This window comes from Lepidochelys kempii, chromosome 2 (genome assembly GCF_965140285.1).
Source record: "Lepidochelys kempii isolate rLepKem1 chromosome 2, rLepKem1.hap1, whole genome shotgun sequence".
NCBI lineage: Eukaryota > Metazoa > Chordata > Testudines > Cheloniidae > Lepidochelys > Lepidochelys kempii.
Window position 1 is genome coordinate 3,637,936 of NC_136381.1, and position 21,629 is coordinate 3,659,564.

Here is a 21,629-nt window from a genome sequence, read left to right on the forward strand (position 1 = left end):
CGGCCCCAGGACATAAAAGAGATAAGGTGGGTGAAGGACTATCTTTTACTGCACCTATTTCTGTTGGTGAAAGAGATGTGCTTTCAAGCTCACACAGAGCTCTTCTTCAGACTTTTCCCAGACCTGAAGAGCAGGTCTGTGTGTGCTTTAAAGTGCGTCCTTTCACCAACAGAAGTTGGCCCAATAAAAGATATTACCTCACCCCCCTTGTCTCACTCACATTGTAAGGCATTTGGAGCAGGCATTGTCTGTCTGTTCTGTGTTTGTACAGTGCCTAGCACAATGGCGTCCTGGTTCATGACTGAAGCTCCCAGGGGATACCACAATACAAATCATAAATAAGAATAAATAGTAACAATCCATGCTTTTACCAAAGCACCATGTGGACCCCTTAAGATAGGGCACTGCTGTGATGAGCCCTGGCCCCAGTTCAAATCTTAAGTGTCTCAAATGTCCAAAGTGGGTGAAAGGCGAAGAGAATATCAATTCAGCCTCTATACATTTTACAGAACAAATGTTGCTGAAGAATCATAGACGACCCTTCCACACAGTCCTAGACACTCAAAATACCAAATATTTGGCAGGATATGCGTGTACTCTGTTACTCAGTGGTATTCCTCCAGCAGGGCAGGTAGCATTTTAAGGATCTGAAACTAACTGGGGAAAAATGTTCATCACAAACAGTGGGTCTAAATGCTAGTCGGAAATAAAAACTGAAGTGATTGCAATTGGTGCATTAACCTCTCCTTAATTTCTGGAGCCTACAGATGTCCCATTAGGAGCTCACACACTGTGAATGTTAATCAAGGCTCAGAGGAACACTGAACTGAACAATCCTTGAAGCTCATATCCAAGCCGGAAATCTGACACCCACTAACCAACAGCGCTAACATCCTTAAGAGATACATTAATGTAAGCATGATGATCTGGAGAACTGCTTCTCTGACAGTCAGACAGCACATCAGAGCTCGATCCCACTTTCCTGTGAACTGTAATGTTGTGACTGAAATCAGGCATGTTGCTTGTGCCATCTGGACAGCAAGTCCATGTGAGAGAGGCCTCAGGTTTGATATTAGATAAAACGGTTCCATTAGAGAAAACTGATGTCCAAGTATTATCTTCTGGATTACTTTGGACTCTGCCAGTCACAAGGAAGAGAAAATCCTACCATCCCCAATTTGGATAGACAGCTCTAGAGAACAGACTGGGACAGACCACTCTGGCCTTATCTACACTAAGAGGGGAAGTGCTGCAGTAAGCCATTGCTTAGAACGCCTTGAACTTTCATTATGCGTACAAACACCATCTGTCAACATGCAATGACTACGTAGAGCATTTCACAAGTCAGCCTGTAATGGAAGTATGTGGGTTATCTGAACGCATATAGTCTTCAACAGTTTCTGCCTAGAGCAACCAGGAAGCCATCAATGCTATAACTGTTGTGATTTAGCAATATTACCCAACTCCATCTCCTAATGCAGTGCATTGTGTTTGGAGAACAAAAAATGCACTGGTTCAACCACAGTTCTAAGGTGCACTGTGTGCAGAAGTGCTAGACACTCTTACGATGGGTTGTCTCTTCTTAAAGCTAGGATTGACGTTATGCATTGTTATCTTCCCTTCCCCCAGGTGAAGCCTCCAACTCCTCTGCCTGTAGAGATTGAGGAGGCATGGTGGCAGAAAATCTGTGCCTGAAACCAACTGAACTTTCTGATGAAACAGACAACCCAAATAAACAAACACCTACAGCCCCAAACAAAACCTCAGAAAGCCAACAAAAACTGGCCCCAAGGTGGACAAATGATGCGATGGCTGTTCTTACCAGATCCTGGCAAGCTGCAGGCTCACGGAGAAGGCAGCGGTGACTGACAGCGCTCCAGACTGCTGGAGCCTGCATGATTCCTGAAATGGGTCCCCATTTTCCTCTTGATGTGAGAGTCCCATTAGCCTTACAGGGCTTTGTGAGCAGCAAGCAGAGAATATGGAGGTGGGGTTTTCCCCCTCTGTTTTTTTAATATCTAGTTTTACCATTAATGAGAAATCAAAGCAAATATTGATAATTTGTTATACAAAATCCTTATGTAAGCAGTTGAGCATATTTCAAAAGACAAGATTACAGCACAGAAGAAACAGACCTGCAGCCTTCTGTCTGAAGTATAATTTTTATAACCTCCGAAATGCACACAGAATAATCACTCCCATAAATGAATATTTGCTACTGTCTTATCCAGCCCATGTTCAGCAGGAAAGATACCTAAAGAAATCAAACACACTGGCAAGGCAGCAGGGTCTAAAGGATTGAGAACAAGGAAACTCCTGCATTCCATTCCCAGCCCAGTCACCAAACTGCCTCCAGCCCAGGGCTCCAAATGCCCTGCTCTAACAATTGTTATCATGTTTATAATGCTAGTGCCAAGCGTCCAACCCAGATCAAGCCCACACAGTGGTAGGTACTATACAAACACAGTAGTGAACAGTTCCTGTCCCAAAGAGCTTCCACTATAAATAAACAGGAGACAACATTATCATCCTGACATTAGAGAGCCAAAGTTTACAAAGGAAGATCAAAAGGAATAAAGAGATAAGGCGTTCAATACCTCCTTCTACATGAAGTTCGCTTTCCCCTCACAGACACACTCACAAATAGCGTCCCCAATCCCACACACAATACGGCATTGTTTACATTTCAGTCAGTCATTCTCAGAAGACAAAGCCCCGTTACTGTAGATAAATGTCAGCTACCTGTAGTGGAGAAGTTGACCTTCTGTATTGTAATCCCGGTATATTTCATATTCTTTCTCAAACACTCCGGGAGGTGAAGAACTGCAACATAGGAATGGGGAAGAAGGAAATTACCAAGGACAGCAATTTGCATCAATATTTTAGCTTGTGGGTGACAGGGATGTACCCCCACCCACATTCACAGACACTGGCCTCCAATCCCCACAAGCCTGGGGACCACACTCAGAATTGTTATCTCTCAGGTGGCTCAGTTACCATCATTTAGCCATCCATGGACTGTAATAGATTTCTGCTTCCCTTGGATTGCTCTCAACTGACTTTCCTCAAAACCCCAAATAGGTCATATTTTCCCCTGAACACTAACTATACATTAAGAAAGGATCCAACAAAGCGTGCCCATAACAAAAGCATCTCACGATCTTGTCCCACAACCTTCGTCCCTCTCAAACCATCTCCTTTCCTAGGGCTTGTCACTCCATACCCATTTATTTGAAAGCCATTCTACATTAGCATAGTACTCCATACTATGTTCAGGGCAAGGACTATATAAAGTTTAGCATGCTGTCGGCACAGAAATAGATAAAATACATTTCAACTTATTGTAAACTCTGCAGGGCCAGAGGTTTTGTTTTTTTGTTAACTCATCTGCACACCTATGGAGAGCCTGCTCAATGTTTTGTTAGTCAGGCAGATTTTCAGAGGAGAACTATTATGTAGAAATGGCCCCTTGCTACTCGGTAAAGTCTGTCCTCCACCCTCATCTGTACATGCCGACTTCAGTGGACTGGACAACGTTACTACTTTTTTACTTGCATTAGCCCTGCAGTGCCAAGACAACGAAGAGGGAGCTGGACAGTCTACTCCCTGGGCAATGAGCAACAGAACTGTTTACCAAGTTCCAAACACCTGTGAACCCAGCTTGATTCTCAGAATCTGGAGGAAGTTTACAGGACTGGCAGTTAGAAAACACAAACACTCTACACTGAGTAGATTTGATCTGGAGTCATTGAGAGAACAAGCCTGGAACCTCATAATGCCATTTTTGAAGCGTTGCTTTCCAGACTAGCACATTTTAAAGCCTCTCTCTCACACACATAAATATTATACAAGGTCAAAGGTCAGTTGCCCCTTGACATTCTTGATACTCCCACTTCACGTTCCTCCAGATTGAACAGAAAGCAGAGATGCATTTCTCTTTACACCTTACTCCATTTAGGCACTAGATTTAGCTTACCCTAGCTTTCTTTGTCTAAAGGCAGCATTCACATTTTTATATAAATGTGCATATATGATTCAGCGCAAAAGAGCTACACCTCCAGCTTTGCTTAACGTGCATCTGTAATGGCACGGGGAAGTAGGGAGACTCTCTTCCCCTTAACAACACTCTGTAACGGGCTGCATAAATCATCAGGCTTATTTATTTATAGAACGCCTGGCAATTCACACACACTGAACAAAAGGTTGGACATTTATTTTGTTAGTTCCTTATACAACAAAGTGCAAAGCTAGAGAAACTACTTCTTTCTGATCAATTCTCTAAAAGATATGGTGTGAAAACACACACATAGACACAGAGTTCAGATTAGATGCTGGTTTCAGAAAGAAGAAAAAAAGCCATGTTCCTATTAGGATAGAACTCAAATTTTATTCAGGAAAGTGGCAATAAAATTAAGCTTCTGTCAAAGCTAATTTCAATGAGGCTTCTGAGCCTTAAAATTATGACTTGCAGAAGCACTGTGTTGCATCACTTAACCCCTTTTCTTTCTCTGTATGTAGCACATGCACATGTTCTCCCTGCCTCACTCTCTTGGTATCCGGCCTATTCTGCAGTCCTTGTGTTCTCGTCTTGAGTTCTGAATCCAAATCCAAAGACGACGGTAACTCCTCCACAAGGAGCTGCGATCTCCTTTCACACAATCTACTGAGGCTTGGCTCAGGCAACTTCAGAAGGCTGGGACGTAACTTAGAAAATGGTCCAGCTGTGGGCTCTATTCAGAGTCTATTGAAGTCAATTGGATGCTTCCTATTGGCTTCAGTGGACTGGAATAGGCTCTAGCTAAGCAAGGTCTTCAGGCAAGTTTTAGAAGCTTGGATTAGAAGCTGCAGGCTGAACAAGTGGACTGGGATGAAGTTCCTCTGTTACAGCAAACATCTGAAACGAAGGGCACTCAGCACCCCTCTGCTTCCCAGAGCAAACTGCCCGCGGCAAAGGGAATTTACCTATCTGAATCACAGATGCGGCTAGTGGAACAGGCACTGCCATGGCATGTCTTTAGCCAGTTTGTTACCCAGGAAGGAGTTGACCACAGTAAGTCCTGGTCTCCCTTCTGTCTAACTATTCCACAGAACTTCTGGGAGGCTTGGTGAGTCTGGGAGATTGTTTTTAATCAGCAAGTGGGAAGGTTCTTCCAGATGCTCAGGACAGAGGCTCCAGTACAGTAATGTTGCTTTTAAGACACCTTTTTTCCAGCGGAGTCTGCAAGACTCAAGTCCCAGTTTTCTGAGGTAGGTGGGAGCTCACAAGTGAATTAAGCTTGTATTTACGCACAAAAAATGAACAAATTACCCAGATGTAAAGAGTCCATGAAATTCAGATGGTGCAAGTCAGCACTGACTGCAACTAATTATTCGGCTATATTTTATTTTTTCTAGTTCATGTCACCCTCTCTATGTTTAGCTATACCCAGGGTTCTTTTGGGGCATTATACATTTGAAGAACTGACACGTAAGATATCTCCTTCAACAAGATTGCACAATGTACCCTTGTGCTTTAAATGCCTGTGAAATACACGCAAATGCAAGTGTTGCTGGGATTACTGTCCAAAGTACTGATTTTTAAGTTTTCAGTGTAAAGCTCGAAAGTTCACATAGGGCTACTCAGATGAAGCAGCATTTAATATGTTCTGCCCTAAAACATGCTCATATTCACTTGGCAGATGTTAGTGCCTTGCCGATCTTCAAAGAAAGTGTCATGAGATGCCAGCCCAAGAGCAATTAGAAGAGAATGACTCAAATATCAGGCTTGTAGATGAGTGAGCTCTCAACGACCCAAAGCCATATACGGTATGTGCTGCTGCATGGTCACAAGATCACATGGCAAGAGGCAAGCTTTGGAGTAGCTAACAATCCCTACTCCCATCCTAAGTATTGCAGCAAGATCCTGGAGGAGACTAAATGTCGGGAGAAATATGGGATGTTATTCCCTGGTCTTTGCTCCCTGTTTCTGGGCACACAATGGACAGTATGGCTCTTCATGCCGTTGCTGGTGAATCACAGTTTGATTGTAATCAGCTCCTCCTACTGAAGCACCAGGCTGGAAATGATATTGCTGGCAACTATCTTGTCCCTCACTTGCAAGTTACAAGTTTCAAGGTCATGAGAAATATGGTAATGTCATTTATGACAGATGGTCCACATGAACGACTTATTTTATAGCAGATCAAAATTCACCACTCCATAGCTGTTGCTAAGAACGCACTACTCATTATCTTAAGGTTGATTTTTGAAGGTTCTGACTCTGAAAAATAAAATCCCTTGAGAGGACAGAATATTGAGTAATTGACAAGACTGAGGGAAGGGGGAAAAGCCACTGTATCGGACAGGAGCCTGGAAAAATAAGCCATCACTCAAGTTAGAAGATCTGTTTTATAGCATCAGCAGGAATCTTAGCAAACTTTCAAAGGAAACTAGCTCTGTCCCTGTTGACAGGCCTACATGAGTCAGATCATCTACAAGTTGTCGTGTTTTTCTTAAAAACATCAGAAAGGCCATACTGGGTCAGACCAAAGGTCCATCTAGCCCAATATCCTGTCTTCCCACAGTGGCCAATGCCAGGTGCCCCAGAGGGAATGAACAGAACAGATAATCATCAAGTGACCCATCCCCTGTCGCCCATTCCCAGCTTCTGAAAAACAGAGGCTAGGGACACCATTACTGCCATCCTGGCTAATAGCCATTGATGGACCTATCCTCCATGAACTTATCTAGTTCTTTTTTGAACCTTGTTATAGTCTTGGCCTTCACAACATCCTCTGGCAAAGCGTTCCACAGATTGACTGTGCGTTGTGTGAAAAAATACTTCTAGATGCACAAACAAGTACCGTATGATTGACAGATCAATGGAATTGCATGTGGACATAAGTGACCACGGGTCTGGTAGAGCAGGAAGATTTAAAGGAGGATGAATAACAATAAGCATAATAAAAGGAATGCAATAAAGGAAGGAGCAAAAAAATTTATGCCAACATAAAAGAATTTTAACAACTAAATAGCTACTATTCCTATGTGGACAGCTTCTTTCCAAGGCTTGCTACTTCTGTAACATACAAGGGCTGTTTAGTTGAGTACGAGACAAAAAGATAGGTCAATCCAATGTTGGTCCTTCCTGTCCTGTCCACTTCACATCAGGATACACACATGGAATTTCCAAACTTCACTACAACACTGGACACTGTTCCTTTGACACATGAGATTAGTAATGGGGGGATTCATTACCTAGCCCTGAGATTTCAGGTTGAGAGTTCCAATATTCTGGAAGATGCATCCTTGAGGTCAAAGACATGAGAGCCCAGCAAGGGAAGGAAGACAAGGAGGCAGTAGGTAGTTAGAGTACCCCATTAAACTCCCTGGCTTAAGCTCTAATGGTGTAACCAAGGGCTCCCCACGATTCTTAGCATAAAGGGAGAAGCAAATGTCTTGGGGAAACCCCCAAATCTCCAACTTCTCTCTTCTCCCCAGCCTCACAGTAAATTGCCAAGTCAGTTCTCTTTTTTAATCTAGATTTCCAAATATTTTAAGGTGGGGGTCATCAAATCCAGAGCAGCCTGCTGCTGCCCAGATTCCCCTGAATGCATTGCTTCACCTCTGATTGACAGACTCCAAGAATGCTTCACCAATTGATGTCACTGTATATCTAATGTTTAGAGCAACTTACTCAGGAGAATTAAATTCTGAGCGAGCATCCTTCACAGCATGCTGCAGAGTCTTAAATGCACCAGACTGAGTTAAAAACTCCAGTTTCCAACTGTCATAACACCGTGCAGCCCCAAGGGGCCAGGAAACACCTCAGCATGAACGCCCAAGGGGGAAGGAGATTGTCACTTTTTTGCCTCTTTGCTGAGGCCATTTGGTCACATTCTGAAAATTTGGCAAAACCAAACAAAAGAGTGTTCCTGCCTTTGTGACTCCTTAGCATGATGAGCTAATGTAGATCTCATCTGTGACACCATCAGTCTGTGACATCCCTTCAGCAAAGGCCTTGCACTGCTTCCTTCTACCCAGCACTGTAGATGCTGATGCTGTGGAAGCTGATGCTTGGCAAGATGGAGTGCACATGAACTTCGCTCCATTGCCTCCATTTAGTTAATACACAGGCTGGCTACTGGCCCACAGTCATAAGACTGAGACAGGCATTATGGAATGCTGCCATCACCCAAACCGCTTGGGTTGGTTGATTTGCCTTTGGTCCACTATGATCCATGGGGCGGGGGTCAACTTGTTCAAGAATTAGTACAAACACTACAGAGAAAATTACACAAGTCCTGCAAGTTGGAAATAGGTTCAGGACAAAGGCTTCCACTGCTGCATTTTCTGTGGTAGTTAAATGGCAGTGCATGGCACGTGCAGCTGTCTTTGTACCATATAAGCCTTCTAAGCAGCAAAGATGCTTTCTAGCCCCCCATGCGGATGAGCCATCAGATACTGATTTATTCTAACTCCAACATTTCTAAGACAACCTTGAAATTCTACTTGCTTATGACAAATTTATCTATCTTTGATAGTCGTGTACAATGTCTTATCATGGCACATGAGGAAGAAGTCTGTGCCTGGGCTAGTAAGTCTTTGTGACAGATATGGCAATTTCCTGCTATATCCTTGACAAAAGGTACTGAATTAAGTTTAAGTCTCTTTGGGGTCTACTGAATTAAATGAATTATGTATGTATTATTGTGGGCTGGGACATGGGCAATGGGTGAAACCCCGCTTCAAGGAGGCTAACCCACCACCCGCCCCTTCTGCCTGAGACACCCCCTCCTCCCCCATGACCAGAGGAGTCCCGCCAGCCCGCCCCAGTTGCACCAGCTAGCCCAACTCCCAGACCAGGCTGTGCTGTATTGGCCGGCCTGACCCCCTGCCTTGGTTTTAGTGTAGCATTAACAGATGGCTCGAGTGCATTGGTCCAGGTGCCTTCAGCAATCTGAGCCATGTTCTAATAGACCAGTCTGGAGAGCTTTTAAATAAATATTTTTTTCATTTAAAAATTATTAAAATAACTTATTTGTAGCACATTATGCAAATTCCAGCACGGACAATGCTTCATACAGGGGGAGAGAAATGACGTGAGCTTGGATACTACAGCAGTCCATGCCAGATAAATGCCCAAGATAGAAGTGTGGAAGGAAGGTTATTGAAACTCTTCTTGTATGATGTGGAATATATTACTGAAGTTCTTTGGCCTCCCTTTCTTTTCTTAATTTCCTGAGCCTTAGTGCTTCTGCTTTATTAAAGGCAATGTGGCCTAGTGGGCTGACTATAGAACTGGGATCCAGGAAAGTGAGTTCTCCAGGGCTGTTCCTATTGGTGAAGCAGGGATGAAGCCTGCATCCCAGAGCTGCCGCTGGGTTAACATTTGCCCTCTGCTTTGAAGATGTAAAATGCTATGTGTGTGTCTGTTCCTGACTCCTCTCCTACTTCCCATCTCCCACTTTTGGTGACTGCCTTTTCAGCAGTGCTTTGTGACCTGCTAGATTCTTTTATCTCATGCAGTACAAGTGAAATGCAAAGGGAGAGTTGAAAGTGTCCAGTGGGTCACAAAGTGCTCCAGAAATGACAGTCAGAAGATGGATACAAAGGCCATTTAAAACTCCCTTTAGCTCCTCTGTTCCTCTCATTACTCAGAGCAGGTCAGGTGCTTTCAGACAACCCTTCTTCCAATAGCTGAATCAGTCACTGCTGAATAACTTCTTTTAAACTGTATATCAAATCATTGACACAAACCCACAGTTCTGTCCTCTTGCAGCAGATTCATGAGACCATAACCACAATTTCTGACTAATTCTCAGACCCACTTTGACCCTAAGAGCAGCCCAATGCCAGAGGGCAGGGGGCTCCCTGGTAGGTAGCTGACAGCCTCAGCTGACCTGACCAACTCAGTATCCCAACTCACTGTTGGCATAATCTGTATCTAAAAGGGGTCATGTAAGGTGTCATATGCAAACTGGCAACAAGCTGATCATTAGTGTTATGGAGTGGTGTATGCATCGGTGATGTATGAAAAATTATAACTATGTGCTGGAAATAAGTTCTTAAATAGTGTTTGGCAGGCAGGGCTTAAGTCACCCCGTCCTAGACAAAGGAATGTGGTGCCTGCTTGAATGTGTCTCCCTTGTAAGTTGAGCAAGAAGAAACAATGGAAGCACTTACTTTGAAAGCAGACAAAGCCATCAGGCAAACCAGTGTGGAGGACGGCCACTTAACAATCTTGACAGGGGATGGAAACTGCAGCTCTAGGAAACCTTCCTGTTTCCTGAAGCAAGGTCATTTAACTTTGGAAGCTCTAAGTGAGGACGGAGCCATTTTGGTTTCCATTACTGGGCAGATACAAGAGGCCAGAACTCTTGTACATCCGAGAAAAGTGGAACCTTTCAAACATGGGGATGAAAGTCTCTGGAAATCTGAATATAGGCAAGACCAAGACCCTAGTTTGTTAGGTTTGAGTCCTAGAAACGTGTTTTTACTTTTGTTTGTAACAATTCTATCTCAATTCCTTCTACTTGGTATCACTTACATTAATGTTCTTTGCTAACAAACAATCTTGTTTTATTGTACAACCATCTCAATGCAGTAGTTCAAACTGAAGGGTAACCTCTTCAGCCAAACTAACGGGCTGATACTGTGTACTGTCTCTTTAAAGGAGCAGAAGCCTGAATAAGGTTTGTGAGTGCTACAGTGAGAGAGGCCGAGTACTGCAGAGGAGACAGTGTTGGGGAGACTCCTGGCTGGAAGGGCTACTGGTGTCAACCTACAAGAAATAACCTGACTGGTGAAAGCCAGGGTGAGGTCACTGTGTTGTAAGCAAGAGGCTGGTTTCAGGGCTCTGAGCCGAAGCAAAATACCACAGAAGAACACAAAGTTACAGGGCGGGTAGTGACACAGCCCTGTGCTGGTCTGGGTGAACCCCCAAAGCATGTCATCCTCATTCATCTGGAGTCTCTCAGAGAGACGCTAATTGGAACCAGACCCCTCATGCTGAAGCAGTGGTAGCTGATTTAATCTGGGAGCATCCAAGGCAGGATAGCAATTGCTTTTCTAAAGTGTAATTACAGCAGAGTTCTCTGAATACAATAATTTTTCAAGTCTTGTGTTTTTCCCTTGCCTCTCTCTTCCAGGGCAGAAAGCAGACTGCCTGCTACATGTAACTCGCAGGTGGGTTATTGTCTGAAGGAGCTGTCTCTCCTGCAAAACTGGTTCTCTTCTAGCTCATTAGCAAGCTCACAAATAACCCTCTATCTTCTGGTATGAAGCACAGTATTGACTTAAATGTGGACGAGGGGCTTTCTGTAGTGGTGGTCATAATGCCCTTTGGAGCAGATGATTTTTGTGTCTGAGTGCATATTGCTCCTGTCTCACTGGAAGCTTCACTCTGTCCGCTCTCTGTTCGTTATGTTACTGTACTGATTTCCAAATCTTATCTGGAAGGTGCCTTGCTTCAAACTTAGGCCAAGGTAGTAAAGGGGAACTCCAGTATGCTAGAAATTTGAGAATTCACTACAGTTGTTGTCATAAATATAAAGGGAAGGATAATCACCTTTAAAATTCCTCCTGGCCAGAGGAAAAATCCTTTCACCTGTAAAGGGTTAAGAAGCTAAAGGTAACCTCGCTGGCACCTGACCAAAATGACCAATGAGGAGACAAGATACTTTCAAAAGCTGGGAGGAGGGAGAAAAACAAAGGGCCTGTGTCTGTCTGTGTGATGCTTTTGCCGGGGATAGAACAGGAATAGAGTCTTAGAATTTAGTAAGTAATCTAGCTAGATATGTGTTAGATTACGATTTCTTTAAATGGCTGAGAAAATAGCTGTGCTGAATAGAATGAATATTCCTGTCTGTGTGTCTTTTTTGTAACTTAAGGTTTTGCCTAGAGGGATTCTCTATGTTTTGAATCTAATTACCCTGTAAGGTACTTACCATCCTGATTTTACAGAGGTGATTCTTTTTTTTTTCTTCTATTAAAAATCTTCTTGTAAGGAAACTGAATGCTTTTTCATTGTTCTAAGATCCAAGGGTTTGGGTCTGTGGTCACCTATGCAAATTGGTGAGGATTTTTACCAAACCTTCCCCAGGAAGTGGGGTGCAAGGGTTGGGAGGATTTTGGGGGGAAAGATGTTTCCAAACAACGTTTTCTCAGGAACCCAGATAAAGTTTGGTGGTGGCAGTGGAAGTCCAAGGGCAAAGGGTAAAATAGTTTGTACCTTGGGGAAGTTTTAACCTAAGCTGGTAAAAGTAAGCTTAGGAGGTTTTCATGCAGGTCCCCACATCGAGTTCAGAGTGGGGAAGGAACCTTGACAGTTGTATTGTTGGGTTGTTTTTTTTTAAAGTCAATAAAAGGTAAAACACACCAATTCCTTGGAGAGTGCCATTTCCTGGGGGAAAAGGAAGGAAGGGAGGTTCTGCCATTATCTGAACTTATAAATCTCCCCACTGTATTTTCCACTGAATGCATCCGATGAAGTGAGCTGTAGCTCACAAAAGCTTATGCTCAAATAAATTGGTTAGTCTCTAAGGTGCCACAAGTCCTCCTTTTCTTTTTGCGAATGGAGACTAACATGGCTGTTACTCTGAAACCTGACATTTGCCTGATAATTCTTAAATATCTCATTGGGGCCAAAATAACTTTTCTCTTTATTCCCCCTTTTTTCTTTTCATGTTATGCTAACACTTTGGGGGACTGTCTGTTTCCAAACCACTAGAAACAACAAAAATTACTCCAAGGAGAGCTGTGACCCCAAAAAGGAAGAAGTGCCAGAGACTCTAATGAAGTGCACTAGGTTACTGCAGAGATGGGCAGCCATGTAAGGGTATGTCTACACTACAGGTATGCTGTACACGGTCTCCACTACAACTGTGCTGCTGTAGTTTAAGACACTTACTACAACGATGGAAGGAGGAATTCTTCCGTCAACCTAGCGGTCTCTAAACTGAGGCTTAGGGTGGCTTAACTAGTTCTGTCAGGGGTATGAATTTTTCACATACCTGAGTGGCATAGCTAGGTTGACCTAAGTTTTAGGTGTAGACCGAGCCTAAAACCCTTGGAAAGATGGATCTATTTCCTTCTGTCCCCTTGTTCTCTCTGATCTTCTATTTCAATGTTCTTTTTGCTTTAGTAGTCTTCCTTTTAGGAAAAAAAAGCCCCCCAAAACCACCACTTTCTTGTTACTCTGGATAAACAAGGATGGGGGGGAAACATACTCAACAGATCCTTTTGGGTTACTGGGGAACAGTCAGATGTGAAATCGCGCTACAATGAACAGAGCTATTTGATCATCTGACAGGTCGTTTTACTCACCACCTGTCAGAGGGGAATAAAATCTAACAACTGTTTATATATTTAAAATGAAAGGATTAAAAAACCCAATTGATTGTGAGCACATGTTGGAATCTGGCGTGGATGTTGTATTTTTTGTGTTTTTTAGCAAATCTCAATGAGAAGATTCATACAACTGAAACTGGCTCAGCAATGAGCAATGGAAGGTGAGACCTCTACTTTTTAGAGGGAGAGAACAGCCCTGGTTGAGTGAGTAGTTAGAGGGCTCTCTAACCTTGGTGACAGCTGTCCTTGGAAGGTGGTATAGATCCAAGGTTAAGTTTAAGAGAAGGAACTGAGGAATGTGTATCTGTTTGTGTTGCTGTAAATGTGGGTTTTAAGGAGGGTTTATTGACTCGCCAAATATTAGCTGCTTATAGTCAGTAGCCACTGTAACTGGTCAAGTTATCTGCCTTTCTGTTGATCCCTAATTGAGAGAAATAATGAGCTCACTAGTGCCTCTGCTTAACCCTGTTAATATAAATTCAGGTAATAAAGCAATTCAGTACAGGGCTTATATTCACTCCTCTAGGCTGATGCATGGAGAATTAGTTTCCTTGCTGGACCAGGGCAGGGACTGGGCTTCCAACAAAGTACATCAGTGAGGATTAAGAAAATGATATATGCAAGCACTGAGTTAGTCTTGGGAGAGGTACAGTGTCATCATGAGTTACTGCTGATATGATACCTCAGCCAAGGCACAATGCTACGTAAGGACCTAGAGACTGAATTTCAATCTGGAGAGAATGTCTAAGCATGTTGAAATACTGCCTGAACCAAGAGCACAGAGAAAATGGCACTGAAAGAGTTGCCAGAGAGCAGCCATAGTCCTTGAGAAGCTTAACTGCTGGTGCCACCTCAACAAAGCCCGTTGCCAACTGTGCCCACAGATCTATTCAGGAGACACCACCCTAGGGCCTAATCACATCAGCCACATGGTCAGAGGCTCGTTCACCTACACATCCACCAATGTGATATGTGCCAGCAATGCCCCTCTGCCATGTACATTGGTCAAACTGGACAGTCTCTACGTAAAAGAAGAAATGGACACAAATCAGACATCAAGAATTATAACATTCAAAAACTAGTCGGAGAACACTTCAATCTCTATGGTCACTCGATTACAGACCCAAAAGTGGCAATTCTTCAACAAAAAATTTCAAAACCAGACTCCAGCGAGAGACTGCTGAATTGGAATTAATTTGCAAACTGGATACAATTAACTTAGGCTTGAATAGAGACTGGGAGCGGATGGGTCATTACACAAAGTAAAACTATTTCCCCTTGTTTATCCACCCCCCCCCCCCCCACAACACACTGTTCCTCAGACGTTCTTGTCAACTCCTGGAAATGGCCCACCTTGATTATCACTAAAAAAAGTCCCGTCCCTTGTCCCCATCCCCCACACTCTCCTGCTGGTAATAGCTCACCTTAAGTGATCACTCTGATTACAGTGTGTATGGTAACACCCATTGTTTCATGTTCTCTGTGTATATAAATCTCCCCACTGTATTTTCAACCGAATGCATCCGATGAAGTGAGCTGTCGCTCATGAAAGCTTATGCTCAGAAAAATTTGTTAGTCTCTAAGGTGCCCCAAGTACTCCTGTTCTTTTTGCGGATACGGACTAACACGGCTGCTACTCTGTAATGCTGCCTGATGTTGTGAGATACAGCTCAGCCACGTGTCATGTACATCCCAGCCCAACTGCAGCTCTAGAAGCATGATTAAAAGCTCGGCTCCGTCCATCATTGAAATAAAATTGAATGTCGCACATCACAGCTACGGCAAAAGCCTTTCCTCCTGTCCTGCGATGTCCTTCATCTCCAGCACTGATTGAGGAAAGTGGGGCCCTGCTGGCTGCTGCCCCTGATTTCAGAGCATACCGTTTGTCCTGTCACCCATTAGTGAAACATGACTGTGTTTTACTCCTCCTGCAGGTGCTGATGAATACTGTGCTTACATTCCCCGCACGTCCCACAAGTTAATTGCTTCATTGTGTCTCACAAAAGACCCATTTTGCAATTCTTTTTACATAATGCAGATACTTGACTTCAGAGCATTTACCTACTTGGAAGACTTTATTTTAACTGATTTCTTCAGGAGGTGAGAGTGGGGGAGGGGGGTAGATGTGATTGCCTGAGGCATTTTTTAACCATCAACTGTGCCTTGCCTCACCTTTTCTTTCTAGGGTACGTGCTGTGTAGGAAGAATACTTTACTTTAAAATGGTGCTTTAAAGCAGTTTTCTAGTCCACATCGGGGTAATGGGGGGGGGGGGAGGGTTTCATTCATTTCCATTCTCTTACTACCTTCCAGCCCTACCCCTTATGTATTGGAGTCCAAGTTGTGACAGGATGAGCAACACTATGAGTGATGAACTGTTTGAAAATTCCACACAGATCTCGGCGGGGTTTAGAGAGGGAAAATATATTTCCCATATGAGATTAATAAAAAATTAAGTTTTAAAAAAACCCTTTAAATGCTCAAGGAAATATCTGTTAGTATTATTTGTCAGGTCAAAATAAAGTTTATTTAGTTTTGCAAACTCAGCCTTAGAATAGGTTTCAGAGTAACAGCCGTGTTAGTCTGTATACGCAAAAAGAAAAGGAGGACTTGTGGCACCTTAGAGACTAACCAATTTATTTGAGCATAAGCTTTCGTGAGCTACAGCTCACTTCATCGGATGCATACGGTGGAAACTGCAGAAGACATTATATACACAGAGACCATGAAACAATACCTCCTCCCACCCCATTCTCCTGCTGGTAATAGCTTATCTAAAGTGATCACTCTCCTTACAATGTGTACGATAATCAAGTTGGGCCATTTCCAGCACAAATCCAGGTTTTCTCACCCTCCCCCCCCACCCCCACCCCCCAAAACACACACACACAAACTCACTCTCCCGCTGGTAATAGCTCATCCAAACTGACCACTCTCCTTACAATGTGTATGATAATCAAGGTGGGCCATTTCCAGCATAAATTCAAGTTTAACCAGAATGTCGGGGGTGCGGGCAGGAAAAAACAAGGGGAAGTAGGCTACCTTGCATAATGACTTAGCCACTCCCAGTCTCTATTTAAGCCTAAATTAATAGTATCCAATTTGCAAATGAATTCCAATTCAGCAGTTTCTCGCTGGAGTCTGGATTTGAAGTTTTTTGTTGTAAGATAGACCTTCATGTCTGTAATTGCGTGACCAGAGAGATTGAAGTGTTCTCCGGCTGGTTTATGAATGTTATAATTCTTGACATCTGATTTGTGTCCATTTATTCTTTTATGTAAAAACTGTCCAGTTTGACCAATGTACATGGCAGAGGGGCATTGCTGGCACATGATGGCATATATCACATTGGTAGATGTGCAGGTGGGCGAGCCTCTGATAGTGTGGCTGATGTTAGTAGGCCCTTTGATGGTGTCCCCTGAATAGATATGTGGGCACAGTTGGCAACGGGCTTTGTTGCAAGGATAGGTTCCTGGCTTAGTGGTTCTGTTGTGTGGTATGTGGTTGTTGGCGAGTATTTGCTTCAGGTTGGGGGGCTGTCTGTAGGCAAGGACTGGCCTGTCTCCCAAGATTTGTGAGAGTGTTGGGTCATCCTTCAGGATAGGTTGTAGACCCTTAATAATGCGTTGGAAGGGTTTTAGTTGGGGGCTGAAGGTGACGGCTAGTGGCGTTCTGTTATTTTCTTTGTTAGGCCTGTCCTGTAGTAAGTGACTTCTGGGAACTCTTCTGGCTCTGTCAATCTGTTTCTTCAGTTCAGCAGGTGGGTATTGTAGTTGTCAGAATGCTTGATAGAGATCTTGTCGGTGTTTGTCTCTGTCTGAGGGGTTGGAGCAAATGCGGTTGTATCGCAGAGCTTGGCTGTAGACGATGGATCGTGTGGTGTGGTCAGGGTGAAAGCTGGAGGCATGTAGGTACGAATAGCGGTCAGTAGGTTTCCGGTATAGGGTGGTGTTTATATGACCATTGTTTATTAGCACTGTAGTGTCCAGAAAGTGGATCTCTTGTGTGGACTGGACCAGGCTGAGGTTGATGGTGGGATGGAAATTGTTGAAATCATGGTGGAATTCCTCAAGGGCGGCTTTTCCATGGGTCCAGATGATGAAGATGTCATCAATATAGCGCAAGTAGAGTAGGGGCGTTAGGGGACGAGAGCTGAGGAAGCGTTGTTCTAAATCAGCCATAAAAATGTTGGCATACTGTGGGGCCATGCGGGTACCCATAGCAGTGCCGCTGATCTGAATGTATACATTGTCCCCAAATGTAAAATAGTTATGGGTAAGGACAAAGTCACACAGTTCAGCCACCAGGTTAGCCGGGACATTATCGGGGATACTGTTCTTGACGGCTTGTAGTCCATCTTTGTGTGGAATGTTGGTGTAGAGGGCTTCTACATCCACAGTGGCCAGGATGGTGTTTTCAGGAAGATCACCGATGGATTGTAGTTTCCTCAGGAAGACAGTGGTGTCTCGAAGGTAGCTGGGAGTGCTGGTAGCGTAGGGCCTGAGGAGGGAGTCTACATAGCCAGACAATCCTGCTGTCAGGGTGCCAATGCCTGAGATGATGGGGCGCCCAGGATTTCCAGGTTTATGGATCTTGGGTAGTAGATAGAATAGAAAACCATCTGTAGCCCTTTTATAGGGACAGTGGGAGGCAGTGCTGTCCAGTGGCTAGAACAGGGGATTAGGCATTGGGACTACTGATTCTATTTCTGACTTTGCCACTGATGTGCTGCGTGACTTTTGAGCAAGTCACTTCCTTTCTTGGTGTCCTAGTTCCCAGCCCCATTCTTTAAAATAAGTGAATAGGCCAGGTTTACACTAAAAAGTTAGATCAACCCAGCGATGTTGTTCAGAGGTGTGACAGATCTACATCCCTGAGTGCTGCAGTTAAGATGATCTAACACACGCCCTCTCCCCACACTGCCTCCCCGTCCCCCATGTTGCCAGCACTAGGTTGATGCCTCTCAGAGAGGTGACTAACTACAGCAATGGGAGAACCCCAGGTGCTACGGCGGTCACTGTGAAACTTAAGCCTTGTTTATACTAGAAAAGTTGCATTGGTTTAAATAAATTAGACTTTGCACTTATTTAGATACATCAATTTTATCTCCCAACATAGACGTGCTATGTACAAGACACTTGCATAAATTGGTTTTGTTTAATTCAGTAAGTTGTGGATGCATGCCAAACTGATTTAAGCAAGGGTTAAATCAGTTGTGTGTCTACATTAGGAGTTTACATTGGTTTAACTAGATCAGTTTTAAGTTTAGTCAAACCAATGCAACTTCTTTAGTATAGTCTAATGGTTTAGCTAACATTTGCAAGAACCTCTAATGAAAGGAAGTTAAAAATATTTCTAGGTTTCAGAGTAGCAGCCGTGTTAGTCTGTATTCACAAAAAGAATATGCATCCGATGAAGTGAGCAGTAGCTCATGAAAGCTTATGCTCAAATAAATTGGTTAGTCTCAAAAATATTTCTGGGTTTGTTGCTGGTCCGTAACTGTTGCTGCCTGGAATGAAACTTCATTTGCTACATCAGCAATGCAGGAGTTTCAGTCAACCAGGTGGCCTCCCTAAACCAATTTCTTTCAAGCACTTTCCCTGTGTTATTAGGACAGCTCTGCTGTATGTGATGGGACAGTTAGTTGGCGTATGAGACATCCATGTTCTCCCTAATTACCAACACCAGGTTGATGGAAAGTGGAGCTGGTTTGTGATCTCTTGTGCAATTTGGGCACCCCTGAGGCCTCAGACTGTCATGCTTCCCAGTTAAATCATGGCTTGAGCCAGCAGAAGACTCAGACATAATGCAAATGCAAGACTACTGTTTCAGAGGGAATTTGCCCCTCAGGCATGGTGGGAAGCGCTGTGACCATGTGATTGCTCATTAGACTGTAGCTTCCCTTAAAGCCCCCTGTCCACTCTTCATGCCATCTTGCCTTTCCTGCCCCACTCGATTTAAAATGCAGCTATTGAAATCCTCCTCCCCCTCCCATGCTCCAACTGCACCCCAATCGCTGATGTCCTGCTGCTTCTCCTTCTGCTTCCAATGTTCTTCCCACTCCTTGCAATGTACTGTTCCTGTTGTGTGGTACCAGTGTTGCATTTGCAATGGCATGTGCTGTATGTATGGTAAGATATAAACAATCCAATGTCATCCTGGCAGTGCTGAGTGGTAAAAGTTAGGTTTTTAATGGCATCTGCTGTAATTCCTAAATGTTATAAAACCCAGCTGGGCATTTAGCTCAATGGCCACCATAAAAATACACTTGGAAATTGGTTTGGAACCTCCCATTATGAGACTAATCATTTGGGGGCCCAGGAGCCCATTAGTTACTTGGAGAGAGGATTAGTGTGAATTCTCAGCAGATAAACATAAGCAGCGAGCAGCCCTTGGTGCAGGCAGGGCATATTACGGAGAGTGGTATGATGTATGAACCTAGAAGCCTTAGGTTCCCATTCTCTCTTTGAGGCACATGCACGACTCATTAACAATACAAGTATTTATCTCACCCACACAGCCTGGTGCATAGAATGTTCAGGGAAGGTAGCTTGCTATTTTTGGAGGCACTTGGATTTTTTCTTGCTGTGCTTTTAATAACTCACTTTGTGGGGAAGGTTAGGGTTTGAATTTGTAATTACCAAGCTGATGCATGCCCTAAAGTACTTTACATTGATGATGTTGCAGGCTTCCTTGGTGATCAGGCAACGAAGTTCCTAACTACACAGACCTGCCAGAAGGCTGCATAGTCCAGAATTCAATGTGAAAAAAGTCAATTGACCCACTGCACATGGGCTTTAAAAATAATGTGAATTTACATGGGAAATCTAACCCTGCATTTGCCAGAGCTGTCATTCATGCCATTCATGATGCCATTCATGTCATTCATATGACCAGGGAAGAGTATAAAAATATTGCTCGGGCATGTAGGAATGTTATCAGGAGGGCCAAATCGCACCTGGAGCTGCAGCTAGCCAGAGATGTCAAGAGTAACAAGAAGGGTTTCTTCAGGTATGTTGGCAACAAGAAGAAAGCCAAGGAATGTGTGGGCCCCTTACTGAATGAGGGAGGCAACCTAGTGACAGAGGATGTGGAAAAAGCTAATGTACTCAATGCTTTTTTTGCCTCTGTTTTCACTAATAAGGTCAGCTCCCAGACTGCTGCGCTGGGCATCACAAAATGGGGAAGAGATGGCCAGCCCTCTGTGGAGATAGAGGTGGTTAGGGACTATTTAGAAAAGCTGGACATGCACAAGTCCATGGGGCCGGACGAGTTGCATCCGAGAGTGCTGAAGGAATTGGCGGCTGTGATTGCAGAGCCATTGGCCATTATCTTTGAAAACTCGTGGCGAACCGGGGAAGTCCTGGATGACTGGAAAAAGGCTAATGTAGTGCCAATCTTTAAAAAAGGGAAGAAGGAGGATCCTGGGAACTACAGGCCAGTCAGCCTCACTTCAGTCCCTGGAAAAATCATGGAGCAGGTCCTCAAAGAATCAATCCTGAAGCACTTGCATGAGAGGAAAGTGATCAGGAACAGCCAGCATGGATTCACCAAGGGAAGGTCATGCGTGACTAATCTAATCGCCTTTTATGATGAGATTACTGGTTCTGTGGATGAAGGGAAAGTAGTGGATGTATTGTTTCTTGACTTTAGCAAAGCTTTAGACACGGTCTCCCACAGTATTCTTGTCAGCAAGTTAAGGAAGTATGGGCTGGATGAATGCACTACAAGGTGGGTAGAAAGCTGGCTAGATTGTCGGGCTCAACGGGTAGTGATCAATGGCTCCATATCTAGTTAGCAGCCGGTATCAAGTGGAGTACCCCAAGGGTCGGTCCTGGGGCCGGTTTTGTTCAATATCTTCATAAATGATCTGGAGGATGGTGTGGATTGCACTCTCAGCAAATTTGCGGATGATACTAAACTGGGAGGAGTGGTAGATACGCTGGAGGGGAGGGATAGGATACAGAAAGACCTAGACAAATTGGAGGATTGGGCCAAAAGAAATCTGATGAGGTTGAATAAGGATAAGTGCAGGGTCCTGCACTTAGGACGGAAGAACCCAATGCACAGCTACAGACTAGGGACCGAATGGCTAGGCAGCAGTTCTGCGGAAAAGGACCTAGGGGTGACAGTGGACGAGAAGCTGGATATGAGTCAGCAGTGTGCCCTTGTTGCCAAGAAGGCCAATGGCATTTTGGGATGTATAAGTAGGGGCATAGCGAGCAGATCGAGGGACGTGATCGTTCCCCTCTATTCGACATTGGTGAGGCCTCATCTGGAGTACTGTGTCCAGTTTTGGGC

At 44.0% G+C, this 21,629-nt stretch overlaps 1 protein-coding gene across 3 annotated transcripts in view; it reads right to left on the minus strand.

The window, feature by feature from the left end:
• The window catches only part of ARHGAP39 (Rho GTPase activating protein 39), a 421,649-nt gene that overhangs the window by 238,327 nt on the left and 161,693 nt on the right, over positions 1-21,629 (minus strand). For 2 of the 3 annotated variants that reach the window (XM_073329928.2, XM_073329926.2), the window contains exon 3: positions 2,743-2,823. The exons of the other annotated variant lie outside the window; for it this stretch is intronic. In XM_073329928.2, the coding sequence (XP_073186029.1) occupies positions 2,743-2,823 (81 nt within the window). The remainder of the gene's footprint in view (positions 1-2,742; positions 2,824-21,629) is intronic. 3 annotated transcript variants of the gene reach the window in all.